The sequence below is a fragment of the Anoplopoma fimbria genome, chromosome 11, assembly GCF_027596085.1.
Source record: "Anoplopoma fimbria isolate UVic2021 breed Golden Eagle Sablefish chromosome 11, Afim_UVic_2022, whole genome shotgun sequence".
In the NCBI taxonomy this organism is placed as follows: Eukaryota; Metazoa; Chordata; class Actinopteri; order Perciformes; family Anoplopomatidae; genus Anoplopoma; species Anoplopoma fimbria.
Window position 1 is genome coordinate 14,711,820 of NC_072459.1, and position 21,705 is coordinate 14,733,524.

At 43.0% G+C, this 21,705-nt stretch overlaps 1 protein-coding gene across 1 annotated transcript in view; it reads right to left on the minus strand.

Annotated features, from left to right (window-relative positions):
• The window catches only part of arhgap23a (Rho GTPase activating protein 23a), a 67,306-nt gene extending 52,411 nt beyond the window's left edge, over positions 1 to 14,895 (minus strand). Inside the window, 1 exon segment of the mRNA XM_054607431.1 lies at positions 14,838 to 14,895. Within this exon segment, the coding sequence (XP_054463406.1) occupies positions 14,838 to 14,846 (9 nt within the window). The 5' untranslated portion in view covers positions 14,847 to 14,895.
• Between the last annotated feature and the right edge of the window lie 6,810 nt (positions 14,896 to 21,705).

The window sequence follows — 21,705 nt, forward strand, 5'->3', positions numbered from 1 at the left end:
GTGAAAACAGTTCAAGAGAGACACACTGGAGGACATCAGACATCTAGTTTTAATGACTTCTTAACTTCATTAAGGCGACAGTTTTGTAGGCACACCAGTGGTTCTACTACAAAGTGTTTACCTACGAAACTATACAAAACAAGCGTCAAATTGAAAAGATAAAAAATAATTCAGCGTGTTTGAAGGACAGTTCGTAGCTGTGTTACAGCCACATACAACCAGAGAGGTTCAATTAAAGCGTGACCACAGAGGAGGAAGCGTTATTCTTTGCTAGAGGGGATAAACTCAACCACAACAGAAAACAAGGGAGCAAAGGAAGGTGGAAAATGGGGGAAATTTATGGGCACAAAAAAAGATAAAAAAACACAATTTTCTGAGACTGAGCACACAGAGAGGTAGAGTGACAGCAGAGGATGATTAGCTGAGAGCGATAATGAAACACACAGGAGAGACAGTGGCAAATATAACCACATACACACACACACACACAAGCATTCCTCCAGACTCAGCAGAGGACCAAGCAACTCCCTTACACAACCACATCACACACGGAGCCTCTGGGGTTAAATCAAAGCAGATATACACACACACACACACACACACACACACACACACACACACACACACACACACACACACACACACACACACACAGCCACACCGGTATACCGAACCATATGCCATCTCTGTGTGGGACGTCCCGTCTCTGCTGACCACCGCCCAGGGTGACATATCTTATCTCATGACTTCACTATGACACATCAGTGCTTCAAAAACACATTCCTAAAGTCAGACCAGGAGAAATTTCATACAAAGTCACAAGAACTTGGTTTATCTTACTTTTATTGCACAATAGAAACAGCTGTTAAGGATGGGATGTATCCTCATAACCCAAATGCATCAAACTACGGTTATAGAAACAGTTATGAAGGAGTTTCGTTCTACTGGTGACTGTGAAGTCTTGTGATGCTCATCGACTTAAAAAGATCACACGTTACTCATCTTTTCATTTACTGTTTTACTTAAGAAAACCTCCACCTTCATGTTTGGCACTATTTGATGGCTTGTTGGTGTGAGTAAAAACAGCAAGTCCAGTGGATCTCCATGTAGAGCCTATTAACTGACTAATTTATAGTAAAAAATAAAGGAGAAGAAGTAGCTCTCCAAAAAAAAAAAAAAAAAAAAAAAAAAAACCCACCCATCTCTGTGTGGGACGTCCCGTCTCTGCTGACAGCCTGCCCGCCTCCTGGTGCAGCGAGAGGCGGACAAAAGACCGAAGCAAGCTGGGCGTTAAATGTGACCGCGGATCACTTTTGTGGAGCAGCCGATGGATTCATTCGGCTGCGCACCATTTGCCGTCAACAATAGTGAACAAAAGGTGAAGAAAAACACCGATCAAACACTTGCTTTCTGTACAGTATGTAGTGTGTGTGTGTGTGTCTCTCTCTGTGTGTACACAGTGGCTATGTAAACTAGTGTTAATCCTCTTAGGAAATCACGCTCTCTGACCAGCAGCACTTCAGCCTGTCCAAACACAATGAGGTCCAGGTATCAGTGTGTGTTTATAAATGAGGTATCGTTCGTGTACTTACGTGGTTCTCAGAGTAGGGTGGTATTCCAACAAGGCAAAAAGCAACTCCATTCATTGGACAGCAGAAACTGTTGGGGGCTGCAGCGAGGAGAGGCAGATTTGTTGCGGCAACAGAGAGCGGCTGTGAGAGTAACAATGCTCCGGTCAAACACAAACTTATATACGTTCAACACTCATCCAGCTTCCTTCCTTCCTCCCGAGGAAAAAAAAAAAGTCCTCTTCTCTGTTCCCGTTGTTTCGGGCCGTTCAATGCGCTCACCCCCTCCTCATCTTCTTCTTCTTCTTCTTCTTCTTCTTCTTCTTCTTCCGCCAGACCGCATCAGTTGAACATAACTAAATCCCTCTGTGCTCAGCCCTGCCTGGAAACTCTCTGCAGCAGTCAAAACACATGGCTGGAGACCGGAAGTCAGGAGACTCTGTCTTCAAAGTAAAGGCCTGGGAGGGAACGTGTGCCAATTTCCACAAAGGTAGTGGAATGTTACAGGTACATTTACTCTGGTACTTTACATGTCGGTATTTTGAGGTACTTGTACTTTACTTGAGTATTTCCATTTAGTGTTACTTGATTCTTCTACTCCACTATATTTCCGAAGCCAATATTGTACTTTTTTAGGACTGTACTAGTTACGTTGCAGATTCAGAATATAAACACTAAATATAAATCAGATAATAAATGATGATGTATTATTAGAACAGAAATTAAGCTACCCAGCAGTATATCAATTAGTCAGCCCCATTTTTACCAGCTGGATCATTTAAGTAATGTATTAATGTACCAATGATTATAATTCAAAAAAGGATTGTTCTGAAATGGACTAGTCTGCATATTGAGGGTGTTTAATTGTTGTACTTTGATTATATTTTGATGCTTTTTTTGTGCTTCTACTTAAGTAAAAAAAAATGAACACAGGACATTTACTTGTAACAGAGTATTTCTTCACTGTGGTTCTGCTACAGAGTACTTCTGTTATCACTGTTGGATACTCATGGAAGTAATGAAAGTGGGTTAAGCCTTTGCAAAACCCGCCTTGTAACATTTCTGGAAACTAAATATTAACAATTTGTAATTCGTTTCTTATAGTTTTTGTAAAATGTTTACAGTCGTAGAAACGCACGTTGGTTAATAATTTTGTGTTTTAATTGACTAAAAGATAATTCCTGATCTTTGTAGAGGAAGTATTTTATGGTTGATATCTTAAGCGGAAGTACTACAATTGTATTGTGGTTAACTTGACTCTGTGGGAATAGAAGGCAGTCAAATTATAGGAGGGTGCGTTGGGTAAATCTATGCGCTCCGCCCTGCAAACCCACAGCGTGCGGGCTCCCTCTGGCTGTGCCAAACGTCTGTGTGCAGGACGGGAGGGGTCACTGATGCCAACGAGACAGTAAGTGAAAGCGTGGAATAAAAAACAAAACCTTAAGAAAAAGTATGCACATTCTGAAAATGACTATTAAGGTCTAGTTATTAACAATAAATTAAAGTATGTAGGACAAATGAATCAAGTTCAACAAATCAGCCTAACGATGATCTGTTAGTCTACCATTACTGCACTGTGATAATACTAAGTAGAAGTTCTGCATTCAGTTTACTTCTCTCATCAATTAACTGCAGCTATCAAATAGATTTAGTGATGTAAAAATATAATACAGTACCAGTCAAAAGTTTGGACATTCAATGGTTTTTCTTTTTTTCTTTTCTTTTTTTTCTACATTGTAGATTAATATTGAAGACATTCAAACTATGAAGGAACACATATGGAATTATGTGGTAAACAAACAAATGCTCAACAAACCAGAATATGTTTTATATTTTAGATTCTTCAAAGCAGTTGAATGAGAAGGTGTGTCCAAACTTTTGACTGGTACTGTATAATATTTCCATTTGAAATGTATTGAAGTAGAAGCATAAAAGAGCACAAAATGGAAATATTCTAAAAAAAAAAAAAGCACCTAAAATTGTACTTAAATACATTCAAGTTTTCAGGAGTCTTAAATGATCAAGATGAATTGATTCTGTAAAAAAAAAAGTGATTATTTTCTTACCGATTTAACTGCAGATTATAAACTCAATTAATTGATTAATCGTTTGGTCTATAAAGCCAAACATCTTCATTTTACTTCTATAGAGGAACAAATATTTACATTTGAGAATTTCTTGCCTCTTTACTTAATAAATGACTTAAATAATTAATTGATTATACGAATACATTGACTGAAGCTTCCTCATAATCCTTATGTACTGTAAAAGTAGTAAACCACTAGTTTATGAAATCTCATAGCCTAATCGTAAAACAGTGTTACAAACAAAAGCCACATAAATCCGGTTTAGAGAGTGACTCGTGATAAACACATGGGCACAACAGAGACGAGCTAAACAAAGCGTAATGAAAGTGTAACTCATTGAGAATTCCTTCCACACCCAGACAGAATAGACCACACATTCTCGGAAAAGAAACTTGTATTTTTAGCCCCTGTTGGCTGCAGATGAATCCCGTCCGTGTGAATCAATGGACGGGCAGTTCAGTCAGGGGAAGCTTACTCATCAAGAGCAGGAACTTCAGACTGCCTCCAAGAAGTCACACTAGTTCATACTACTGTATACATGCTCCACGAAAGCTGTCCCATTGATTGTATGTCAGAGGTGTAAATATTAGTTTAAGTCCAGATGAAGGAAAACAGTTATAGAAGATAAAAAAAAAAAAAAAAAAAAAAGATGATGCTGGCTGAAAGCTGGAGGCCCATGTGGCTACTATTACTCAGAGGGGTGCAAGTATCAGAGAGACACTTCAAAAGCCGGCCTGTCTATGGGGGGAAACAGACTGGAGTCATATAGGGAGGGAAAGCAGCTTACGGGAGGCTTCCACGCCAAGAGCTGCAGCTGCCAACTCAGCCTCCATCTCAACATGTCTCCTCTGTCTGCTCGCTCTCTCTGCATCTGGGCCACTCCGAGACACACAATACCCCCAGCCACAGGCTTAAAGAGGACACTCCACCAAAGTCCTAGTCTTGACCTTCACTCGTCTCCCATTGAGGCGGATAATTACCCCCCCCCTTACAGGTTACTCGTATAGTTATACGGCCAAAGCAGTTTTTTTTGAGAGCACACGGCTGGTTGGAAATCCACCGTGGCAGAGTGAGAGCCCAGAGAGGCTCAGCAGCAGCATCCTGGTCTTTAAAGTGAGAGAGCAGGGCAGATGGTCTCTGAGAAATAGAGGAGGGTCGTGGAGCTGGCTTTTCGGGGGGGGGTCAAGGAGCGTGAGGTCTATCACAGCTGGACTTTTTCTACATGTTCTCTACATGACCTCGGATCTGGATCTATCTCCGCAGCCTCCATCTGCAGCCCATGTGTTTTTCTATTATGACATAAATCAGTCTGTGGCCCGACACTTTTCTGCGGGAAGAGTGATCCGATGTTAGTCAACCCCTCCTGTGCTGAGGTTTGTCTGTATCTTATCCCAGATTGCATGCAGATACACATGCTCACGCTCCACATCAATTTGCCTGTCAGGCGAGAAAAATGGTCTTTCTTTTTATTTATGTCCTGAGACTGAGTGGTGCAGAGAGAAGGAACGAGGAAGATTTGTGTGTCTGAGGTGTTGTGTGTCGTATCTGAGCAGGTGGGTAAGAATATTTCAAAAATGCTGAGTTTAAAAGAGCTGTAATTCCATCCACATCTAGCCAAAAGACGTGGCTTTTATCTGACACACTGCACTTGACTGTCTCTCTCGTCCTCGTGGCTGCGTCTCTGGGTCAGCCTTAGTCGCTGACACACAGCCCCGGGGGTCGGGTCGGGTATGACCCCCCCCCCCGTAACTGACTGAGTAAGCCTGGATCTAACGGTGATGTGAGGCAACGCGCCACGATCTCGTTCCCTCCAGGGCCGGCTGGAGCCGAGCAGGGAGCATCCAGAGTCTCCCCTCGGCCATTACGTAATCACACACACACAGCCTGGTGCCTTGCAGGACCAACCCATAAACAACCATCATCCTATTTACTCGCTTGACCGCGCCCCCACCTCGCCCCTAGCCCTGACCCCCACCTCCCCTACGCTGGCTTGTCCTGGATTCCCCACTCTGCTGCTGAGACTGTGGAGGCGAGGGGTGGGATGCATCCTCCGTACCATTCTAGGCCACTTCACAGAGCGTGTGCGCTGGTACGCTACAATCAATTGTGGTCACTCCATTTATTCCAACTCTCTCTCCCCCCTCTCTTTCTTACCCCCTCATTCTTTCATATCTCCTCAGTTTCACTCCGCGTCCCTCAAGTTATAAAGTCTGTCCTTTCAGTGAATAACCGTCATCCCTCCCCCTCTGCACACACATACTTTCAGGCTGAGGGGTGTAGTTGCCAGATCTTTTCAACATCATTTACTCTAAGCCTCTCTGGAGTGTATAACACAGGCCACACTATCCCTCTACTTGATACAGTTGCATTTAATGAAGGTGCTTGGATGGTTTTCCTACTGCTGAGAGCCAAAATGACACAATGTGAAAGTCCTGTCTGTCTTCTGCTCAGCTGATATCATATAATATAAAGGGTAACCTTTTTTCTCTGTCCATGTCTCAAATGTAATAAGAAGCTTATCGCTGTCTAGGCCTGATAGTGTGAAATGTGTCCGGTGAGTGCTCCGACAGAGTCAGGAGCCGGAGAAATGTGGACTATGAGCTCACATATGCTCAAGCTTAACATGTAACGTTCAGCTGCTTATTGCTAAGCATGTACGAACACATACGTGACCGTAAAGCGTGTGATTGAGACGTGGGTGTCCATGACGAGTGACTGAGAGGTTTGGATATTTGCGTACATGCGAATGAGATGTAGAAATGTGAGTGATTGTGCTGTGAGTCTAACACTCCGGTTGTCTCTGGCTGCCTGTTGACACAGAGGCTCCTGTGGCACTCCTTTGAAGGCGGTTTGGGAAGGTTGGGGGGGGTTAGAGCCGTAAATTCCCCCCTTTTCTCCGCGACAGGAGGAGTCCTCTTTGTCTGGCCGGACAACTGGCACGAGAGGGGAGGAAACAGCTGACCGGGCAGCACAGACAGGCTTTGTCACTAAACTGCACAGGCATTTTGAAATGTTTAGATTTTCACATAAATGAGTGAAGAGTCTAAACTGCAGCCTTTGCTCGGGCTCAATCTAATTTCTCACTTGTCCCGTTTGAACACCAGAATCTTGTTTAAAAAACAACATTTATGTCAGGTGTCTGCAAATCATGTATACTTTTTTTTATTTTATCCAACACTGTACAAATGTGTGCTGTACAGTTTTAATTTTGGATGTTTTCTTTCACCGTATGGTGGGTCACCATTGGTTACTGTTTATTTTCCTCTGATATGAAAAGTGATGTGGAAACTTGCTTGAGTGGTGTAATCCATCACAGTCTGCGTCCGTGACCATTAAGTGCTAATGCAGTGCAGCTTAATGAAAAAGTGTGCACTGCATAGCATTAATGTCACGTTGACGTAAGTGCAATACGTTACTTAACTGAAGCACTCAAGCAGGCTTCAAGGTTCATATAGAAACCAGTAGAGGTCTGAAACGCTAGAAACAACACAGATGCGTAGTTGGAAAAATGACAAGCTGTTATGTAATTTATACATGATTTGAAGTAAACAGGCAAAAACAAACAAAGTCACTGCAAGAAATTAAAAGACGATTAAAAACTCACTGAAACCAGATTTTGGTTGTTTTTTTAATATATGGTCATAAATGAACCTTCATCATATTGTCTAAAGATGACAGTTATTGATTTTCAGTGCGAAGTCAATATCCCAGTCTCTGTCCCGGTCTCTATCCTTGTCTTGTGCGTCATCTCTGTGTCTCTGCTGACCTGCTGACCCGTCTTCTCTCCCCGCCTTGCCCTTCGCTACATTTCATTTTAATCCCCCTCCTCTCTTGCAGCTGCCTCGCTCATTCTTCACAGTCATACGACTATGAGCCCGTGGACACGACTGCTTGTACGGTAGCCGAGAAAGACCTAAATTTGAGCCTTGGCTATTGGAAAAGGACATTCGACTGGGTAGGATACTGGAGAGAATGACTCATTGAGGCCAAGAACGCACACACACGCACACACATACACACGCGCAATGCAAGCCATGGACCACCACCAGCCAGTGCTCTTGGCTGGACATGTTACAGAACTTTCTCAACCTTATTTTAGCCCTGTTTACACTGGTTTTTCACCACTGATAGAAGCATTTGTATCAACACCTCTTCACCGTTAACAGCTCACTGGGTTTTATACATGTAAGCCTTTCGTCTAAACACTTACGAAGAAAGTTAAAGTCCTATCTTCCTGTACAAGCTGATACACTATCTCAACCCCCAAAACATGAAAAGCTGAGCTTCCACTTTTTTTAGGCCTTAACATGGCGAGAGCTGATTAGAACAGCCATATGGGAGTGTTTGAGATAAAGGAACAAAGAGGAGGAAATACCCAGAGTCTAAGGGGGGAGAGCAGTGGAAGTTCAGGTGTCACCGTTTGTACAAATGACCACTGATTCAACTCCCCAAAGTCTCCAGTCTGTCTCGTTTTGTTGCTCAAAGCTCCAGACAACAACAACAACAACAACATGTGAATCACATCCAGGGTATTCCACTGTTTCTGTAAACGTTAGCTGTTACTATAAATGCTTGGCACACATTCATCTAAGGACATCCCTGTAGTAGCCCCCACCCCAACCAACCTCTTCTTTTTCCCCTGAACTTCTTCTGAGAGACAGAGAGGGAAAATAAACAGTAGTTCCAGTAGCAGCGCCGCAAGTTTCCTTCCTGCTGCCCGTCACTTCATAGAGACCGAATGCGTCTGCAACCTCTTTACCTTTCACAGCTCCACTTCCTGCCTCTAGCATCACTTCCTGCGGCACAGTGGGGGAGACAATGGAAATGAGCTCTAAGGATGAAATACGTCTTCAAGTCACATTCGGGAACCAGTCTTTCTGATATCAGCAAAACCTTTCAGATCAGATTTTCCTGCTGGTAACTGATGAGTAACTTGGGTCACATTAGAATGACATATTATTAGAGTAGGTGGCATGTTCCCTGAATATACCCGCCTGAATACACATCGGACAATGGACAACTGAATGATTTGTGAACTGGAAAAACCCTGCAACTTGATTTGATAACTAATCCTAAAAATGTTTCCATTAAATTTTGCTTAAATTCCATGAAATAGATCAATTTCTGGCAGTTACCTGAAGCTTCAACCACTTTTCAACTGTAAAGATTACCAATGCCAAACAGCAGAATTGAGACTTGGTCAACTAAACTAATCTCCTGCCCTTAAAAAAACATTGTTTTTTACAGAGATAAACTGTGTATTTATATATATTTTTTTATTGATATAATTAATGCTGCCTTCTTGGCCAAGTATCTGTAAAAAAATAAATAAAGAGGTTTTATCTAAATAAGACTTTAACCTGTTTGAATAAAAACCTTAACTGCAGTTTGAACTTCACTAAACAAATGACGCCCATCCGAAAAAGCAGTTACAGCTGATTCATTTTTGTAATGGAGCACAAATTTCTATTATACACCTCATTTGAATACTCGTGCATCCTCTCATAAAAAGTTGAATTATTGACATAGAAGACTCTTTGAACCAACGACAGATCTCGTGAGCATTTGTGGTACAATAAAAGTTTTAAGCCACACCTCTTAAAGAATATACCGTAAACTGTATAATCCTTTCGAGGGGGATCATATCCTAATCCGAGCGTTCCCCCCGCCTTGAAACTCAGAGATAAGTTTGTCTAGACATGGCTTTAAGTAGGGTGTTCTCTTTTTGGAGGACAGAATACTTTGACAGATTTTTATCCTTCAGAAATGGTCCCTGTCTTCATCCAGCCAGCCATAAGTGCAGAAACATTCGTTTCATACATCCTTAATGCTGTTGTAATTCTAGTGTTTAGCCTTTATACTTGAGTCTAGATCACAGACACAGAGATAAGAACGGAGTGAACATTGGCATTGCTCCATGAATTAGGACATTGATCTATATCAGTAGACAAACATTTACAACACAAAAATGCGACATTTCTCCTACTGTGATCTATGCGGGTGAGAGGTCACCAAGAGGGGATGATAATATATTTCGCATGAGGAATTAACATAAATGTGCACTGTCACCATCAGGAAAACAAACTTGTTATTCTGGGTTGAGTTCTGTAAAAAGACCACCATCTGTTCATTTGCAGAGATTTCCCTAAATAGATAATCCTTAAACCCCTCTGAAAAGAGCCGTAGTTGCGTCTGGAGGCCACAGGAGGGCTCAGTACAGTGGTGGCAGGATGAGGTGGGGTAAGGGTGGAGAATGAAAAAACAAAGTTGTCCTCCGATACATCTCTGTGGTGAGTTTTTTCATTTTATCCCAAAATAGCCCAAAATATGGCAAAAATAAAAAAATGTGGCTGACTGAGCGACATTTAAAGGAACAGTCTTTTCTGTTCTGAATGTTTGAGCCAGAAAATAAAACAAGAGTGCCTGAACATGCACATAATCTGATGCATAATGAGGGTTAGTGTGATGGAACAGCAGGACGGTATAGACAGAGGAGCGATGGTGCCCGAAACACTGAGAAATATCTTTAAACTCACAACTCAGATGTGGTTTAGATAGAGCATTTAATTGTTTTATCTCCAGTAGTTTGGAAAATAGACCAGTGTTAAGCGAGCGGTTCAATTTTTGATATGCAGCTGTGTTGCCCTCTAACAGTAGGGCATCTATGTGTCTTGTTTAATTATCAAAGTAATGAAACAGCAGGCATGAGCTGCACAGCTGTTCATTCCAGACTGACATCAAGTCATGGATGTAAAAGACGGAGGATACCAAGAGATAGAAACAGACTGCCGGGGTCACAAGTTGAAGAAAAAAACATGTCTACGGAGCGCTCCGCATGCCAAACAACCCCGTAAGCCTTAACTGGACCAAGTCAGTAGCAAACAGCCTCATAATTGGATGCTACTTATAAACCTAATCTCTCTGTTTCGTTCCATTTGTCAATGCTCGTCCTGTGTCATCGGCCCGCAGATCCCTGACATTAGCCTGGACTGATGCAAAGTGCTGCTGACAGGAAGGGCTTTAACCACACGGGCTAACCTTTGACCCCTGCTTGAGAACCCCCATCGCCCCTGCCATCTGCATTCTTTCATTGGCCGCCACTCAAGTGCATTGAGGTTGAGGTTTCAAAGTAGTCGTCCTGGGCTGAACAGGAGCTTTTTACTTCTTAGAGATGGGTGTCCTAGTTTTCTTTCAAAGGACAAATTGCCCATTGTCTGCCTGCAGGCATCTATCTTTTGGTTATCTCCCGCATGAAAGTCCAATAGAGCCTGAATTAAGAACACGAACCGTCTACTGACATCCTTCACATGCGAAAGCATCCTCATCTTGCAGTTGACATCATTTACTAAAGGAAAAAAATCATAATATGTTGTCAACCACTTCTAAAAATATGTTTTTTAACAATTTATGTAAATTTGCACCTAATTTGTCTTATATACAGTACCAGTCAAAAGTTTGGACACACCTTCTCATTCAACTACTTTGAAGAATCTAAAATATAAAACATATTCTGGTTTGTTGAGCATTTGTTTGTTTACCACATAATTCCATATGTGTTGCTTTATAGTTTGGATGTCTTCAATATTAATCTACAATGTAGAAAAAAATAAAAATAAAAATAAAGAAAAACCATTGAATGAGAAGGTGTGTCCAAACTTTTGACTGGTACTGTATGTTATATATACATTCAGGGTGCATGCTTCATCTGCTACAGAGACCTTGTAATCGCTGCCATGGTCAGTCAACAACTCAATGTCCCACAATTGTCCCTCAAATCCACTGCATGTTTCGCTCACCACACGCAATGTCGCGTGCATGTTCATTGTCATTGTTATACCCCACTTCACTGCATGGCAAAACTGTCAAACATGTCTTAGAAGCTGCCTCAGCTCTCTGCATGGGTGAGAAGATCAATACATATGCTTATATACGTGCGTTTAATTTCAATTTAGATGCAAATACGCATACAAAGTTCATTCTTTGAAAGTCTTTCAGTCTCTGCCGCTCACGACAATAGCACAAGAAATTCCTAAGAGTCCAAAGATTGGAGGGCTCTAGGCAGGGGGCTTTGGGGTTCAATGGGTGGGGCTTCAGATTAGACCACCTGTTCCACCATGAGGCTTTTCCTTTATCCTTCCCTCTCTCACACTTGTTGTCTTTCACATTCCCTCTCACTATCTCATTTGTAACTTAATAACACCCTTTATTCTCCCCCTCACACACACTTTCACTCATAAAAATATCTCCCTCCACGGCTGCTCCGCTCTGAGCTAATTTTGACGGCATTTCACTTCAGTCACATCTTTGGGAAACAGACAAAACAATTTTGCAAGATAGCTCTCTGGCTGGGAGCCACGGGGCCTCGCACACACACTCGCACGCTGATATACACACACATAGTACAGTTAGACATATGTCGCCTTTGCCGCCCAAGCCGAGCCTCCAGGGAGACGTGTTCAGACAGATGCATAAACACAGCAGCGTCACCCCCTGTCCACATCACTGAGGCTCATCCAGAAAAACCAGGGACTCCTTCCACTGTAGTGAAACACTCGTCTACGTTCAGCAGTCAGAAGTTCATTAAAGGGAATAAGTTAAGAAACATTATCCCCTGAAATTTGCTAATTTCTAGCTCTGTCTTTTATGATCTAACACTAACTTTACTCCGTGGCTTTCAGGCTGTTACAGCAAAGAGAACCACTTGTTTCTGTCTGACGGATGCAGTCAGGAAACCCCAAATCCAGAATGCAGCAGTCACCACAGCTCTGCTCAGGTCCATTAATGACTATTGATTGGAAAGCACTAATGACCCAAGCTGATTTGCAGCGGGTGTGGCAATTTAATCGTCCTCACGCAAGTGTTTTTTTTGCACTGAGAGCTGTCCACCCCGGTGTCAGTCAGTGTGTTTTATATACTTATAAAACTAGACACCTCCACTGAGGATGAGGTACATCATGTGCAGAGCGTGGAGAGAGAGGCATTACTCGGCTGCAGAAGAGCGCAGCGCAGGCGGACTCTGAGAGAAAGAGGTGTCCCGCCGCTGCCCTTGATTCCCTCTCACAGACTCTTTACGTAACCAGCCCTTTTCTCGCTCCCCACTGGGCCACTGCCCTCCTTATCGCCGTGCTTTTGAACATGTGTGCGTCTGTCCTTGCAAAGAACAGAAAAATGAGGACAAAGAGAAACACAGATACTGTCCTGTAAACTTTGCAGCCTTTCCACGACTATAGTAAACACTATGTGCCTCTGTTTACTTTCGCACAGCGATGTCAACGCGTGTTTACACTGCCAAATGACAGGAGGTCCTCGGGCGCTTCACAGACATGTACTGTATATCCAGAATCATCTTGAAACAGCAGGCTGACAGAGGCCTACAGCAGGAAACACGGGCAGAGATAAAGCTTCGCAAAACGTCCAATGATACACAATCACGTGATGAACAGGAAGTGCTATAATCAAATTTGGCGATCGCGTCGCAATATGGTCCGTCTATTGAAATGACACCGACACTGCCTCAGCGCTGCACCAAGGCCACGCTGTGTCAGCATTTTTGCAGTAATGCGCAGTCTTATAAATAGTTTTGGTTTCCTGTGAGGTACATTGTGCTGTAAGCTACACCATTCTTGTTATTGTGGTGCAGAAATGTGAACTGATACTGAATGTGTGTGTGTGTGTGTGTGTGTGTGTGTGTGTGTGTGTGTGTGTGTGTGTGTGTGTGTGTGTGTGTGTGTGTGTGTGTGTGTGTGTGTGTGTGTAACACTAAGGCCATGACCCATGGACTAAGACACACTGTGTACTCTGTGTTACTGCCTGAGGCTTCCGATCTGAGGAAATAAGGTTAAGAGTTAGAAAGAAAACACATAAACAAGTGAAAAACATGGTGTGCCTCCTACAAATGTGTTCACCCAAACACGCCCAAACACACACACACACACACACACACACACACACACACACACACACAGTCTGACCAGCAGCAGTGATGACATCACCAGTGCTATTACTGGGGGGCTAACGTCACCCCGACCTGAGCGAGCGGACGCAGACGGGAGATGTTCCCCTTATGGACCACATGCATTATTCAGCCGAACGAAGGGTTGGGCGTGGGTGTGGGTGCCTCACCCTTACACCCCTCCTTATCTCCCCCTCCTCTTCCTCCTCCTCCCTAATCACAAACCTGATGCTCACAACACTTCAACCTCAGGAGGAAAGGATGCAAGGGAGAAGCAAAGGAAGGAGGGAGGGAGGAAAGGGGGGGATGAGGTAATCAATGACTAGGACACACACTGGCAGTGCGTTGAGAGCAATGTAGGGGAGATATGAGGAGGGTGTCTGCGCTCTCTTCTCCTCTAAAAAATATTAATCACACGCTCAATTACTAGCAGCTTGTTGCCTCCGGTCTGGATACAACACCTGCTAACAGCAGCAGCAGTCAGCCCTCACACAGAGTCTGTATAACACTCCAAACATTAACAAACTGAAGATCTGAAGATGTTTAGGGTGAAGGTGGCACATTCTTCAAGCATCAGTTGCTCTCACAGTGAACACGCTGAATGATACACGAGTACACAGTGTTACAAGGAAGCGGACACGCTCATCCGAGCCCTGAATGAATGAATGAATGAACGCAGACACAAGCAGCTCTGGATTGGAACCCTGTTGCATGACAATCCCGTCTCCCGCCTCCATCCTGACTCCAGGCGAGGGTGCCAATTTCTGCATGACATGTTAAAGACGGATCTTGACCGAGGATGCCTGTTAAACCCACCAAACCGAGCCACACCCCTCTCTTTACGCTTCTCTCTCTCTGTCAACTCCCAGAGTGTTGATCTCACGCCCGTTAGCAGAGATAAGCTGGTGATGTTTTCAGCTGTGTCATCTCTCCAGAGGCCTGGCACTTGCCGGTGGCAACACCTCAGCTGTCCCCCTCCCCCAGAGTGAAACCTAGCTCGCCGGTGGGGGGGGGACAGAAAAACACATCGCAGGATAAACAGCGTGCTGTGCTGTTTGTTTTCGCCTTGAGGGAATGGAAAGAGGGATGATGGATGTTATGAATGCTGCTGCTGCTGCTGCTCTGTGTGTTTTGTGTCAGCAGGGTGTGAATGTGAAGAACACTAAAAGCTGGAGGTCCCCTTCACTTCCCCTTCAGTCCCTCCCTTCCTCTCCTCCTCTCCATCCTCACCTGGTCCATGATTTCAGCGAGCCTCCTCCCTCCTCCTGTTCCCAGTCATGGCACGAGAGAGCCGGCTGTCTGCCTTGTTTCTTCTTCTTCTTCTTCTTCTTCTTCTTCTTCTTCTTCTTCTTCTTCTTCTTCTTCTTCTTCTTCTTCTCCTTGTTCAGTATTCCCAACAGCAATCCAATCCTGCTCTGCTCACAGAGGCGAGGCAGCCTGACAGCCGAACGCTGCGCCTCTCCACAGAGGCATGGTTCTGTCTCTGAGTGTGACAGTCTGATACATCCAACCAAACACTCCTCTCCGTCTTCTTTGCTTCTCTTGCTGCTCAGGGTGGAGGCTGGAGGACAAACAGGGCGTGCGTGGGATCCTCGCCTCTCTCCTTGATAACTACACAGAGGGAAGAGTCCCGCTCTCCTTTTGCATCCTGAAGCTCTTTCACTCGTTCCCTGTGTGAGCTGGCCCCTACGCCTCGCCTCCCTTCCCTCCCTCTCTGTATCCACTTCCCTCCTCTCTTTCCAGCTCCCCTCCCCCTCCCGCTGCAGCCCAAGAGAGCCAGAGCGAGCAAATGAGAGAGAAGGAGTGAGGGAGAGAGGAGGGCGGAGGGCTGAGATTGGCTACCGGGGGGATCATGTGACTCCCGGTGGAGGACTGAGGGACCCTCTACCAGCTGTCCAGCTCATGCTTCCCTGAAAACCTCTGTTGCCATTGACAACAGCTGCCGTGCAACGCACCAACCACAGAACCCCTGACACAAAGCCATTGGTTGGCGGGATTCATGGCCCCCGCCCCCTTTTTGGGGGGAGCATGTAGGGACGTGTAGTCCAATCTGTAGTGACGGTGGACGGTGTGTTTAAGAGCACATATGCCTGCGCCTCTGGGAGGAATGTTTTCCCCCTGTGTTCGCCTCTTTGCTGAAATGTTAATGCATCAGTGCAACATTGGTCGCCCTCCAGAGTGAATTAGAAGGATAGCATCATTAGCATTAAAAACTTTTATGAAACATATGTGATAAAGGAAAGACCTCAGGGCCCGGGCATTCTTGGTCAGCCAGGAAAAAGACATCCTCTGTCGTTTTCCTCTCGGCCAGTGGTGAGGGAAACTCCCTCCCCACAACAACAGGAACTCCACCACTGAAGGCCATTGCTAAGCACATATGACCCCCCCCCCCACCCTTCTTTCCTCCCTCCCCTCCAATTTTCTTTCACTGCCTCCTTCTTCTTTATTTGCTCCGTCTCTATCCTCTCCAGCCCCCGACCCCTCACCCTCCATCTATTTTATTATTACACTTAATTCCACGCTGCTCTACCCTCCCACAACTCCAGCTCATCAGCATCCAGAAAAGGTTGCGAGAGGTTACATGTGACACTGAGAGGGGATGTTGTATACAAACTATCATCATGCAGAAAATCCACAGTGGGATATTCTTAAAGTGTTTAATATCACTGATTCAGCAGTAACTATGTGTTGTGATTTATGATTAATTCCAAGAAATCCTTATCACTGCGTCTTGTATAGCAGGGCACTCCCTTTATGATTGTTGAATCTGTGGGAAAAAAGATTATCTAAAAAGCAATCTAAAAATTAAATTACTTTTTAAGGACTGACACACTTCACATATGAATTGTTTATGTATTACATTTCTCGCATTTTTTAGCCATCAAATTCTGCACTGAAAACATCTGTCACATTGTGTACATTTTTCATCATTCTTTCCCAAGGAGAAAGGGAAACACAAGCAGAAAACAGAAATCTCAGAAATGCATGACCCACTGCCAGCAGCTGCAGCAGTGCCAGGGAGTCCTACGGGTGGATTTGTCCTTTTAAAGTAATCACAAACACTTAAAAATGTCCCATATTACCACATCTACCCAAAAATACTGCTCATGGTGGAAACCCAAGGCCCCTGTAGCTGTAAAACAAAAGAGCACCTGTTCTGGCTTATTTTGATTCAATGGACCCATAACATAGCTGTGACATGATCTGATATGGTATTTAGGAGCAGTGTGACAGGCCAGCGAGTGAATGGGAGGCATGAGGGTCAGGAATGCAGCACAACAAGGTCATGCAACATGCAGAGCTGCAAACAACCAAACAAACCATGCCCTACTTTCTGTAGTCCAGCTTCAATGCATTACATTACATTACATTACAGTCATTTAGCAGACGCAATGCATCCGTCTCTTCCCTTAAACACCCTCTACCGTAGACTGCTTCAGCGTCATTTGATCTGGTCCAGCAAAAGATGCTGTTTGAAGTGAGATGACTGCATGTGTGTCCCAGTGTGTAGCCTCTGTGTGTTTGTGTGTGTGTGTGTGTGTGTGTGTGTGTGTGTGTGTGTGTGTGTGTGTGTGTGTGTGTGTTCTCAGACAGAACAGCGGCTGTATTGTAATGCTGAGAGTGGTAGATTATACTATCAGTAGAGGAATTCCGATTATTTCCCAGAGTGGGTCTGTCTGCACATGTGGGAGAAACTTTAGCTAAGTGTTCAGAGGAGGATTTCGATATGCGCACACACACACGAACACACACACAAACACACACGCCTACACACACACAGACACAATCAATTGCACTTAAGGATATGCTAAATATGAAGCCAAAGCCACCAGCAGGTTAGCTTAGCTTAGCTTGGAGACTAGAAACAGGGGGAAACAGCTAGCTTGGCATTGTCCAAAAAAGAGACAAAATCAACCTACCAGCACCTCTAATGCTCACTTATTGACATGCTACATTTTGTTTTGTATCATTTGTACAAAATACAAAGTGTAAATGACTATTCCTGTGAGACAGTGAGAGAGATGGCTAGCTATTTCACCATGTTTCCAGTCCTTGTGCTAAGTTAAGCTAAACTAAGCTAAGTTAAGCTAACTAGCTGCTACCTGTAGCTTCATATTTACAGCACAGACATGAGACTGGTATCAATCTTCTCATCTAAATCTCGGCAAGAAAGCAAAGAAGTGTATTTACCAAAATGTGAAAAAAATTCTCCAAGGGGAGAATGAAGTGGGTTTTCACAGTATGTTCATGGAAAGCATTTTTAGAAAAAGCTTAGAAGATTAAGACTAATTAAAGGAATGCATTAAACTCTCAAAATATGCAGCTAAAAAAGCTTACCTGTCACCTTGGGAGTCTTTGGAGAGCAAGATGGGGAAGACAGCAATCCTTCATCTGTTGACTAAATGACAAATTAGAAATGAATCTTGTTTTCAAGCCACAATAGATCTGAGTTCCAGTAGATACAATATCAGGTCTCGTTGATGGTCATACCTCAAGAACAATAGAGAAAAAGTCCTGAAGAGATAGATTTCATAATTATAAGCTAATGTCTGACATGTTTCACTTACAAATATGTTTTTATGTTACATTTTTTTAAATATAATAATTTATTCAATTACACTTTAAGAACGAGAGTAAATAAGTTAATTATATAAAAACATCAATAACACAATCATATCTCCTAAACTAAGGGCTAACAATTTCTAAATTTGTGCATCATTGCAGCCCACTGATTATTATTATTATTATTATTATTATTATTATCTCCTAAACGGGATGGGTTAAAGCCATCCAGACTGATTTTGATTAACTGTGACTGTTAAATTGAAATCACACTGCTCTCATTCTGTGTCACATCACCTGTTTTCACACACATCTTGACCAAGCCAAGTTTATTTATTGCTACACTGCCATCAGCTGATTCTCCACAGCTTAATGTAGGTCAACAGCCCCCTCTGCAGGACAGTATGAAGGATACAGACGGTGGCTGCTTACACCACCTCACCAATGTGCTTTAACTGACAGGAAATATTGAGCAGGGTGCATCAAATCTTTAAAACATGACAATGTGAGTCCTTCTTCACAAACACGCATCAGACAGTTTAATGAGATTATGTCCCATGAAGGAATCTCATTGTTGTGATAATTATTGAGGCCCCTACATAACAATCTACGTACTTGGTGGGGAAGGGACGAGAGGAATTTAAAGTTTTTATTGCATGACAGATTTCTCACTCCCTCATAGTCAAGCGTCTGCTAAATGACTGTAATGTAAATGTAATGTCAATGACTCTAATTAAGATAGCACCGGAACACAGCACCACAAAAACTCTTTTAGCATGATACACTCCAGCATGGAGGCACTGTACTAGTAGACCTCATCTAATAATCAGTGACTACAAAGTACAACAGACATTATTTTGAAGAGAATAGTCTTATGAGCTGTCCACGCCAAATACAAAAGCAGATTTCAAAAGCAATATTTGCACAATGTCACTGGTTTGGGCCAGCCAGGGATCTTTGATGAAAGTCATACTCTTCTGTCTCCCAGTATTATATCCCTTATGTCACTTTTCAATAATGTAAATGAATATATACACGAAGAAATAGATCACACAGATCTGAGGAATGATAAATGCACTGAAGGTGAGAAAAGCTTTGTGTGGCGGAAATGATTGATTACGGATGTAAGCAAAAATAAAAACAATATTGTATTGAAATGAAGAGAAATCAACTGGGTTTACTGAAATCATCTTTATTAGACATATCATGTGAAATACTGTCATTAACCTCAGTAAATCATCAGTAAACTTAACATCATTGATAAATAACACATAATTTATGAGGTTTGGTGGTAGAACTGAGAAGTGCATACGGGTGATGTATTTCTGAGATGACATCATTGCTCCTCGTGGATGTAATTTGCAGCCAACGTAATAAACAAAAACAAACAAACATAGTTAATGTACAGAACACCATCATATAACTGAAAAATCCCCTTTGGCTTTAACCTGACAGAGAATCTTGATAGTAGTGAGGAGAAGAACATATTGGCATCAGGTGAATAAAGTAATATAATAACACTGATGTGAAGGCGGACTCAAACAAGGCATAACATGAGAACAGAAGGGTTGGCCACAAACTCATAAGGATGATACGGTCAAACTGAACATAATACATTATATTTGGAGCCAAGAAATTAGCTCACAGTGGTTTTAGAAAGGCAAATTCTACACCTGGATTACGCTCAACACTACAAAACCGTCCTGCATCCTTGTCTATGGATTTTTAGGACTTGTGCAGAGGTAAGATGTCTCCTCATTTAAAGGAAACATGCACAACCTTCAGTAGCATAGAAAATACACTGGTTAGATGTAATGCAAATAAGAGGCTTGGAGTAGTGACATTTTGTAGGAGGATCCTGACCCATTAAAGGAGAAAGAGAAGTGGGGGGGCTTCCACTCTATGGTCATTTGTTTATCTCAGCTGGATGGCTCTGCCCCTCCTACAGGACAGCTCCAAATGGGGAAACCATCGATGCTGGACCCGGCTCTTCTCCCTGAAACAGATGACAGCTGGTATCAAACATTTACAGTTCATCAATGATGAATAATCGTATTAGATTAGTCAGGTGAAATAGTGTGATCATTTCCCACATACAGAGACTGTAGCCTATATAAATGGAAAGCTACTCAGCCAATCCCACGTAAAATCCTCCCTGTGTTCTAATGTTGGAGCAAAATATGACATTTAGAATATAGGCAATGAAACGCTCCCTTACCTTTGTCCATGATGGAAACAAGGGATGCAGGACAGGGAAAACACACATCCTCTATACGCCGGTGCAGCAACACTTTACGTGGACGCTTCATCATCATCATCACCATCATCACCATCATCATCATCATCATCACAGCAAGTAGATGATGTAAGAAAGGAATACGAGACCAATGATGGCGAAAAACATCAACAACAAAATGTCCACCATGATGAATATATTGTCAGAGGGACGGTGTGGACGCGAGAAGGGCACGCAGCAAATAAAAAAAAAGCAGCACTACCGCCGGAGCAGGAGATCGGCCGAGATCGGAACCGTTCGGAAGGAGCGAGAATCAGCTCGACCCCTCACCCCGCGGTGGATAAATTAGACCCCGCCCCCTGCCTTAAAGGAGGAAGCGAAGACACGGGGGGAGGAAAGGAGTTTCTTTTACCACGTGTTTAGACTTTCAGGCAGATTTTCCCGACAAGCTGCAAAATCTTGTCCCTGATAAACCCCTAAACAGTTTTTTTTAACGTTTGGTTTGGGTACCGTAAAGTGTCATTAAGGGCGATACACAAACAGGAAGTATGACCTGACAGGCTAACGTCCGGGTAAAAATGCCCCACACACTGGATGGTGATTTCCTCCATTGTTAACAATGACAATTGATGGGATGTCACGTTCTACTTATTACGACCACACGTTGTGATCTGAAATTATACTTACACACACACACTGCCTTAACAAATAAACTAAAACTAACACATACAGTAATGAACTGTAGATTCATTTGGTCTGTAGCAGCTAAAACTGCATCCTCCAAATGTATCATTTAGAAGCATCTGCACCTCTCTAAAACTGTTTAATAATAAACTGAACATTGTGCATTTCATGAAGGTATGATTCATTGCAGGACTGTTGCATTGTACTGCAAACGTTTTAGCTAGGTGTACCTCATAAACTGGCAAATGAGAGTGCAAGCTGTCATTTGGCCTCAATTTATTCTAAATTCTAAGTTTTTCTTTGCTTTTAAAATGTTGTTTTTCCCTTGTTAATAAGAAACTTTATTGGCTTGCTTGCCTTTTAACTTGGTTAGGTGCTAAATTAACACTGCGCTTATGCTTTGGAAGGATCATAGACAATAGAAGCAATATTTTATAGTGAATCATGATCAATCATATATTTATTAGCTTACATAATGAGCTTCATAGTTATTTGTGTGTGCAAAAATAACTATGAAGCCCCCCCCCAATATTGTTCTTCGAGTTATGCACATCTTGAATAAATATTGAAACGTGAGAGAGAATAAATAGAATACTATACTATGAGGGATTCTAA